The 10,107-nt window shown below is 36.9% G+C and overlaps 1 protein-coding gene across 1 annotated transcript in view; it reads left to right on the plus strand.

Moving 5' to 3' along the window:
- DDX58 (DExD/H-box helicase 58) overlaps nt 1–7,041 on the plus strand; it is a 553,305-nt gene extending 546,264 nt beyond the window's left edge. Inside the window, exon 19 of the mRNA XM_044061005.1 lies at nt 3,757–7,041. Within this exon, the coding sequence (XP_043916940.1) occupies nt 3,757–4,086 (330 nt within the window). The 3' untranslated portion in view covers nt 4,087–7,041. The remainder of the gene's footprint in view (nt 1–3,756) is intronic.
- Nucleotides 7,042–10,107: the final 3,066 nt, after the last annotated feature.

Genomic DNA, 10,107 nt, shown 5'->3' on the forward strand with positions numbered 1-10,107 from the left:
GCATGTTATATTAAAATGTAAATCAGCCAAAGCAGGGGAGAGAAGAAAAGGCAGCTTGGAGGGCAATATGTAGTAGGCATAGAGGTTAAGGCAGCGAGACTGCCAACGATTTGAGTGTTTAGACATGAAAAATAAAGGTAAAGGTTGAAAAAGAAGGGTTGTGTAACTGCAGGTTTATGAAAGCAGTCAGAGGAGGTTCCGTTTTTTTAAGGTAGTCTGCCAGATTATGCCTAAATTTACTATATATGTTTTCATTACTATTACTGCGTGCCACAGATGTGGTCCAGGAGTTGAAAAGGCATGACTGAAAGGAGAAAATTGTTTAACAGGTGGAGGTAACAGAGGTGCATTACTAGCAGAGGATAAAAGAATGTGTTAAGTGTTTTTAACTCTGTCTGTGGCTGAGAAGGGATGGTATGTTAAGTGTCTGGTGAATAAAAGAGAAAGGAGATCAGTACATTCTTGTATGTGCAACCAGCTGGCATATACAAGGGTTGTTGTGTCTTTCGGCTTTTCCCGGTTAGGGGTCGCCACAGCGGAACTCCGGTCCGCTAATGATTGGTAGTTGATTTTTACGTGCCGATTTACCAGCCTTGACACACAACCTTTAACGAAGGTACGCCCATTCACGCATGTCTCCACACAGAAGATGCTCTAGCTGAGAATCGAACAGGACAGCGTCTTACTGTGAGGCGACAATGCTACCGCAGCACCACCACCACGGGATTCCTTTTGAGAAAGGTAGTATGGTATATTCATTTGGCATATGCAAGGGTGATAAATTAATATACCGTACTACCTTTCTCAAAAGGAACAGTAGATTGGTTTCCTGTTGCAGGCATTACTTTATCAAAAAGAATTTTCTGTCCCAGTAATTGAACAAATTAATTCAGTCAAATTATTTCCTTGGCGCTCTCTATATTTTTTAATCTTTAAATAATTAATGTTCTTTACTACTACTCTTTATTCTACTCTTTATTCTGCGTCTACCTAAAACATACTCCGTTAGTTGGCAGATAAATGCATGTGTGCATTATCATGGTAGTACATTACCGTTGTCTGATTTATAAGGTTGACTTGTATATGCTTATACAAAGAAGAGATTATTTGTCTATCATATTTATCCTCCCCTGGTAGACAATTTATAGTTGAAAGGACTGGTTAGCATATGTACCAGCTGGACAGATAAGAGTAAGCCGTGCATATACCTACCTTGGTGGTTACCAGTACTAGCCATCATTTACATTAGCAGGGAGGTGCAAAGATAGCTTTTCAGTGTGTGTTGGGAGAATCAAGTAGACGGGCAAAAACTCTAATGCTATCATTTTCTGTTGCAGTGACTATGTATGTATGTTTGTATATAGCGCAAAAATCTATTGTGAAAGTAGGTGTATTTAACCAAAAATGCTCCGTCTTAACTGCATTAATGTAGTGGAAGGTAATATACCTGCTTCTCATATTTACCCACATTCTGAGCCAGGTAGAATCATTTTTGAGATTACTTTAAGATGATATGTTCCTCACAGCTGATCAAAATAGTAGCCGTGGCATCAGTTTTCTCAGAATTGGTGGCTGGATGGTAGTTACATGATTTGCTGAAATAACACTTCTTGGGTCTTTCTATCTGTGAACTCAGTGCATCAACATCATTTTCACTAACTTCACACACAGCTTAAGAAGACTGCTTTATGTTTAATGGTCAGTGTCATGGCTGTTTACCGCAAGACTCCTGCAGTAGGGATAATTGTCAACCCTCCAAAGTGCAACAGTCTCACAGTTGATTTAAATTGGCAGGTATAGATAGTATATCCCTTTTTGTATATGTTATGGGAGATGATCTTTATTAAAAAAGACAGTCACTTGGATCCAAAAATGTAGTGCACAATATTTACATTCTCTTATTTATGTTTGGTGCACGACTTGTCAGCACTATAATTCATAGACAAGGTTCATGGTATGCACTTTGGCACTAAAGATGTTTGCAATACACAGCATGGAAGAATTATTTAATAAAGTATAATCTAACTACTTTATTAAATACCTGCTCTTTGCTTTTCTATGCTCTGCCTTTATGCCTACATGTGAGTTCTAAAGATTTAGCATACATTAGATATGACAGCAGAGCTAGACTCATTACCATATTGTGGTAATGTGGGATCTGTCAGTGGCAGGAGCTCAAAATCCTCAGTGCATAGTTGCAGGAAAAATATGATTGTTGTAGTAAGTCTGCCTGCACCACAAGGAATTCTGTTTGTAACACTTTTTCCTACCATGTAGGGTGTGTGTGTGTGTATATACTGACATACTGATCAGCTCTGCTAGCTGAGCCACACATCAGTGGAGAAGGGGTATCAGTGTTGTCATAGTACTCCATCTGTTACTACATGTGTCATATGTTACTACATATTTCAGTCTCGCATGCTACCCTGTTGTGACCATAGTATAACCACTTAATCTAACGTTTGTGAATAGTGTAGGATCATATGGGGGGGTATTTGCATTTGTATTCTGTACATGGAATACTGTGGCTACAAAATGGGGTAAGAATGCATATAGGGTCTTACTCCATTGTTTACCAATGTCTGTGAGGTGTGTAGGGCTTTGGTGTACCTTTCAGTGGTGCACAATGTTTATGACTGGTGTCCAGTGTATTTAAATTATTTACCAAATCAGTATTTTATTGAGGGATACAAATCAGTTGGGTTTGTTAAAACAAGACTTAAAAAGTGTATTGGTCATGTTCTGAAGCAAGTTTAAGTAATAAAATGTTGGAGCTGGATATACCCTCCTAATTTTATACAATACCAAATTATACAGTTTGTGTACTTTTTTTATTTTTTGCTGATAAGGACAGCCCTCCTGGATTTTATCTCAGAGATGAAAATCCCTGCCCTGACATCATGAAAGATCAAACCCATAATGCCTTACTTCCTAAATTAATGTATAGGTTACTGAATGTTCATGCTAACTGCATCAGTAGCAGATTCTCACTTCCTAGACAGACAAGCTGTCACCTAGTTCTTTCAGATCACCTCACATTAAAAATTGACGATTTTGTAATATTCAAAACAGAACAGTGTCACCTCCTCAAATAGTTAATTTGTTTTTCTACTCACCCATAATGTTTTTCAGTCATATGTAAATCACTTCCAAATACCTACCATGACATCATTTTGTGGGTATGTTAATAGAAAAAAATAATATACAGTAAAACTATAAAAATAAAACACACTAAATCCTTCCATTTTTTGCAAAAGTCACTTGCAAGTTTAAGCGGAGGAATGTAACCGGAAATAAAATTAGTTGTCAAGCAAAGATGCTTCTGAAATTGACCAAATCACTTTAAGGAGTGATGCTTTAATAAACTGTACTGTAACCAGGAAAGACATGGATTGTTATTCACCACTTTCAGCATTCTTTTTCACACATCACACTTGTCTTGACTTTCTCACTCCCAACTTACCAAAAACCCCTTTATTTTCCTTTTACATGTACATGTGTCTGTAAGTGTCCTAGTTACTCTGATTGATTTTATTACCTTTAGGTAAGTAGCAGGGGGCTCTCTGCTGGTATGGAGACTAAGTGGATTGCAGTGTTCTTGCAGCGGTAATACAAAAAGCAATGCAGTACCTTTGTATCATAAGTGACAAGAGAATCATCGTCTAAATATGGCTAACACGACAAACATAATACGTCCAGACTTTTTTTTTTAATACAGCAGAAGCAGATTAATCTGTTTATTTCCATTCTTTACAGGGGTCACACCATGTTGTTAAAGATGAAACATTTCCAGAACGTTATGAAACAAAACCTCATGGAAAACCAGTTAGCTATGATGGCTTCTGCAAAAAATCAAAACTGTTCTGCAAACAATGTATGCATGATTGGGGGATAATAGCATCCTATGCAACCTTGGACAACTTACCTGTGATCAAAATTGAGAGTTTTGTTGTTGAAAACTCCAGCAACAAGGAACAGAGGTGCTTTCGGAAATGGAGGGATGTTGATTTTGCAATGAAAGAGTTCTCTGTTGTGGAAATGTCCAAAAACAATGAAGATCATACAGGAGCAGATGGCATGATATGATTGTCCCACTGCAGAAATGGTGAGGGGAAACTTGTACAACAGGAAGATGCAGCTTTGCTCTCAAAGGCTTTTTCAAAGGTGTTGTGTGCCTTCACAAAGGATAACTGACATTATCTTACTATATGTCTGTGGACATGTACCCTAAGCATATTTTCTTGAGTTAAACACACAAAAAGGCATGCACACTTGTACCAATATATGAGACTTGCTCATTTTTTTTGCTTTTTGGTAAGCAAGTTATAGTGTAAGATTTTCTTGTGGCACTTTCAGAGAGTAGAATGAAGAAAGATTCTCTTTTTTTTGCTGAAAATCAGGACTAGAACTCTCTAAAGGTTCATAAGGACTTATTAGGTCTTTGCTCAGTGTGGGTCTTTAAAAGCCAAACCATACATTCCAATGAAGTTTTTACCCTTATATTTTAAGTACAAATAACTCAAAGGTGAGCAGAACATTTACATGTTGCCCCTATCCACAAGGGACAGGGGTGAATTTGCAGTTTTCTGTCCATTTGTTCAGAATATCTCTGAATGGTGTATCCACTTTTTATAAGAAGAGCCATAAAGTAAAATCCTGTGATATAACAAGATGTCTATAAATTACACCTTACTACTCTTGCAGAAGCCACTGCAATAGCATTTTTTGGCTTATAAAATTCTTATCCTGCTACCATAGCACCTCCATAATGAAAACCAAGGTACAGTTTTGGAACCAGTTGCTATACTGTTGTTCATATCACGCACATTGCATGCCCCCATTTTGGTAGTTTAGTATTCATACCTGTGAGGGTATTCTGAGGTAGGTACTTCTTCTGTTGCCTCCATTTACTTACCCATGCTAAATGGTTACTCTGCCCCTGCCATGTCTCCACATGTAAACCTGACATCTCTGCAATATGAGTACACCCTTCCACCATGTAAAACTTCAGGTGGTATTTAAATGAGCTACAGAAATAGTTACTGCATTAATTGATTAGGTACGCCACAATAAGACATGCACATTATGCTGTGAGCTTGCTTGGGGCTGGGACGTAGAAAGGGGTCTCTGATTTTTTCTGCATTTTAAAGCTACATCTGTGTCTCTGATACTAGACGGTGGTTGTGTTATGCAATAAACATTAACTTGAAAGCTAAAACTGAAATAAGAACACACAGAATCCTAGCAGCGAACCCGTTTAATTCAAACAAGGGCCTGAGAGGTGGAACAGGTGCAAATGCAGACACAAGCTTCTGCTTTGAATGAAGGTGAAGGAATTGGGATGAAGGTTCCTTGAAATACAAGCACTCAAATTATATAAGCTGTGGAAAAAAAGGGGGCAGGAGAAGAACCTAGGTGTGAGTTTTTTGAAGTTACTTTTACAAGATGGGTGGGGTATGTCTGAACACATGAGCATTTAAAGTACCTTTTCAAAGGAAGTTGGAGAGGGATTACTCTAGTTTTAAGAATTTAAATTGCTTTTACAAGGGAGAGAGGAGGGTGGGGGTATACATGTCATTCATGTATGGTATCTTATACACTAAGGGAGAGGAGGTTGGGGGTATACATGTCATTTATGGTATGTACATGAAGGGGAGAGCAGGGTGGGGTATACATGTATGGTATCATGTACACAACATTTTTCTATGTATTCTGGCTGCTCAGGATGTGTGTTAGAAGCTCATGTTATGCTGTTTTGGACTCAATATTATTTATTTGTGCCTAATGCAGCTTATGCGATATGATCAGCACTTTAATGGATCTGGGCCATGTACTGTTTAGTGTTTTTTTAATGGCATAAGGGGAAAAAACACTAGGTTAGGTAAAGTAGTAATGATTGTTATTGTACAAGGTTGCACTAACATTACAGTAAATAAATTTAAGCATGTCGACAAGTTGTGTATATTACTATGTAAATGAACAAGTTGCCAGCAGCCACAAAAGATGATATGGTTGCATACACTGAAGATGTCTACTATATGCAGATTTTCTCTGTTAGGATACTGTAAATGCGCCAGATTTAATGGAATCTTGTTTGGTACCTAATCTGCGCTTATTTGAAATTTTCATTTCAGGTACAAATCAGTGCATGGCAAAAATGAAGAGGTTTTTATCAGCATCTTATTTTTTTATATTTTTGTTACCTTTGCACTTCAAATAGTGATGACAAGAGTTTTAAATGTTCAATATTTAGGGCATCTTTGATATGTAGTTTTGTTACTGAAGAAATCGATATATACATTATACATGGTTTTAACTGGCACATTTACGCAGTGTATGACCTAGACAGCATACTTGTTGATAATCTCACATTTTTTTATTTGTGCAATCAACGGTGATTATAATGACTTGCCTTCCTTTACAGCTGCTTTCATCAGGTCTCATGATAACTGTAGTACTTTCATTTGGTAATTACATACAAAGTCTGGAAATTAAGATTGAATACAAAGAGCACCTTCAAAAAAGTACGACTTTTTTGGAGTTTGGTGTAATGTCAGTTAAATATTAAAATGTGGATGTATTACGCAAGATGTATTTATAAAATACTTGCCCTGAAAAGATTCAGGGACTTCAGACTGGAGTTTCTACTTCTGTAAGTTTAGTTTGCTTAATGATGAATTTGTGATTTCAAGCACATTTACAGTTCAATTCTGTACCTTCCTTACGAGGACTTTCTTTTATCTGGTTTGTAAAACTAAGCTTATTTTTTGTAGTCTGGGAAGGAGGAAACATCTTGATACACATACCAGTTCTTGATCATGGAATAACCAAATTCCTCAGAACACTCCTATTAAATGTTTTTCTACCTGTAAGAAGCTTGTGTGTTTCTGGGAAGATGCTTCTCTGTTGCACATTGTTTTTCTTTTAATATTCATATGTCTATTGCATACAGTACTCTCTGTTAGTTTTCTTTCCTCACAAACCTGCTTATATACAAGAGGAGTTTTGTATATATCATGCTAAATAAACTTTTAAACAGTGCTGAGGCTCTTGTCTATTTTTAGAGTAATGGCTAAATCTGCAATATGGAGGAAGAGCATAAGTGAAAATATTAAACATTTAAAAAACATGTATCTTTTCATAAAGCTGAGAAGAATTACAATGTTAAATACTGGATTGTACTACTAAAAAGACTACAGCAGAAGGATTTAAGAGCAGAAGAGAAAGACAGACGTATGAGGTTACAGGTGTGTGTATGTATATATATATATATATATATATATATATATATATATATTTTTTTTATACACACACACACACAGTGGATATAAAAGGTATACACACCCCTGTTAAAATACCAGGTTTGTGTGATATAACAAAAAAAAATGAGACCACAATAAATCATTTCAAACCTTTTCCCACCTTTAATGTGACCTATAACCTGTACAATTCAATTGAAAAACAAATCTGTTAGGGGAAAAATATAAAAAATAAAAAAAACATACAATAAGTTGTTTGCATAAGTGTGAACACCCTTAAACTAATACTTTGTTGAAGCACCTTTTGATTTAATTACTGCATTCAGTCTTCTTGGGTACACACCCGCCATCGACGCTGCTTAACCCCAAATAAAGTTCAGCTGTCCTAGAAGGATTTTCCTGACATTTACTCAGTTGCCTGCTACAGCAAAAGCCATGGTTCACAGAGAGCTTATTGTTGAAAGGTGTCAGTCAGTAGAAGGGTACAAAAAAATTCCACAGCACTGGATATACCATGGAACACAGTGAAGACAATCATCAAAAAGTGGAGAAAATATGGGACAACAGTGACGTTGCAAAGAACTGGATGTCCCTCCAAAATTGATGAAAAGACAAGATGAAAACTGGTCAGGGAGATTGCCAAGAGACCTACAGCAACACTGAAGGAGCTGCAAGAATTTCTGGAAGGTACTGGTTGTGTACTACATGTGACAACAATCTCCTGTATTCCCCATATGTCTGGACTATGGGGTAGGGTTGCAAGACGGAAGCCTTTTCTTACACAGAAAAACATCCAGGCCTGGCTAAAATTTGCAAAACAATACATCAAGTCTCCCAAAAGCATGTGGGAAAATGTGTTATGGTCTGATGAGACCAAGGTTGAAGTTTTTGGCCACAATTCCAAAAGGCACATTTGGCTCAAAAACAACACTTCGCATCACGAAAAGAACACCATCCCCACGGCGAAGCATAGTGGCGGCAGTATCATGCTTTGTGGTTGGTTTCTTCAGCTGGAACTGGGCCTTTAGTCAAGGTGGAGGGAATTATGAACAGTTCCAAATACCAGTCAATTTTGGCCCAAAACCTTCAGGCTTCTGCTAGAAAGCTGAAGATGAAGAGGAATTTCACCATTCAACACGACAATGTCCCCAAGCATACATTCAAATTGACAAAAGAATGGCTTCACCAGAAAAACATTAAAGTTTTGGAATGGCCCAGACCTAAATCCCATATAAAATCTGTCAGGATGACCTGAAGAGGGCTGTGCACAACAAATGCCCCCGCGATCTGACAGATTTGGAGCACTTTTGCAAAGATGAGTGGGCAAATATTGCCAAATCAAGATGTACCATGCTGATAGACTCCTACCCAAGAAGTCTGAGTGCTGTAGTTAAATCAAAAGGTGCTTCAACAAAGTATTAGTTGAAAGGTGTGCACACTTATACAAACAGCTTATTGTATGTTTTTTATTTTTTATATTTTTCCCCTACAGATTTATTTGCTTTTCAATTGAATTGTACAGGTTATAGGTCACATTAAAGGTGGGAAAAGTTTTGAAATGATTTATTGTGGTCTCATTTTTTATATCACAAAAATGCAGAGTTGGCATTTTAACTGGGGTGTGTACACTTTATATATATATATATATATATATATATATATATATATATATATATATATATATATATATATATATATATATATATATATATATACACACACACACACACACACACACACACACACACACACACACACACACACCTAAGCATATTGTATTATAGTCTCTCTCTCTCTCTCCCATCAAGATATGCATTTCATCAGCTGTCATATACTCATGCTGAACTCAGTATTTCTGATGGAGTAAACAGCAGACAAGGGGTTACAAAACATGCAGTGTGGACCTAAAGGAATCTTGACTCAAGAAAGAACACTGAGCCATAGCTGTAATTTAATTGAGCAGAACCTAGCTGAAAGTTTTCCCATACAGGATGGGGTGAAACTGGTGGCTTCTCCAGGAAAAAGCAGTCAGAAGGCATGACTGGCAGGTATCAACACTGCAGGAGTTTATTCACTTCTGAATGCCAACTCTGCATTTGTAGTCATGGCGGAAGAGCTTGGTGTGTGGTAGTTTGACTGTAACAAGCAGCTTGTTACAGTTTCATAACAGACAAACTTTTTTTAAAACAAGAAACATCTTTATTAAATTATCACATATGACTTAGACATGCATACATTTATATAAATGAAAACAAACCATGTTGACATAATTGTAGTTGCAAACATTATGTATCACTTCTAATCTATCCAGTCATTGTCAGTCAAATGCTACATTGCTCATTCAAATCCTGCCTTCTTTTAAACCTCGTTACTCTTCTGTATGTACTGTAATTTTCTCCTACCCTTTTCTAAAGATCCCAGTTCTAGTTTTATCTCTGTTACTATATTCACTACTTCTAGTAAAGATGCATTAGACTTTGATTTACATTTTCTAGTAATTGTTTTTTGGCAGCCACCATAATTAGAGTCAGCAATGCTTCTGTCTAGGCAATTCTGATTCTGTATCATAACTCAAAAAAAATCATTTCCTTAGTTACACCAATTTCTCATCCAGTATCTCTGACAGAGCAGTCTACAGGAAATCTTTAAAGTTTGCCAACTCATTACACTACTAGAAAATATGTTCCCAGCTACCTGTGTTTGCCATCACATCACCATTTGCTGTCTACCAGAGGCAAAATCTTTGGCGTCTACTTGAGGTAATAAAGATACCTGTGTAGGCACTTCCAAAAATCTTCTACACTTTGTTTCATATTTGGGAGACACACATATACCTTTCCATTGTTTC

The sequence above is a fragment of the Protopterus annectens genome, chromosome 2.part0 (genome assembly GCF_019279795.1).
Source record: "Protopterus annectens isolate FY-2018-M chromosome 2.part0, PAN1.0, whole genome shotgun sequence".
NCBI lineage: Eukaryota > Metazoa > Chordata > Ceratodontiformes > Protopteridae > Protopterus > Protopterus annectens.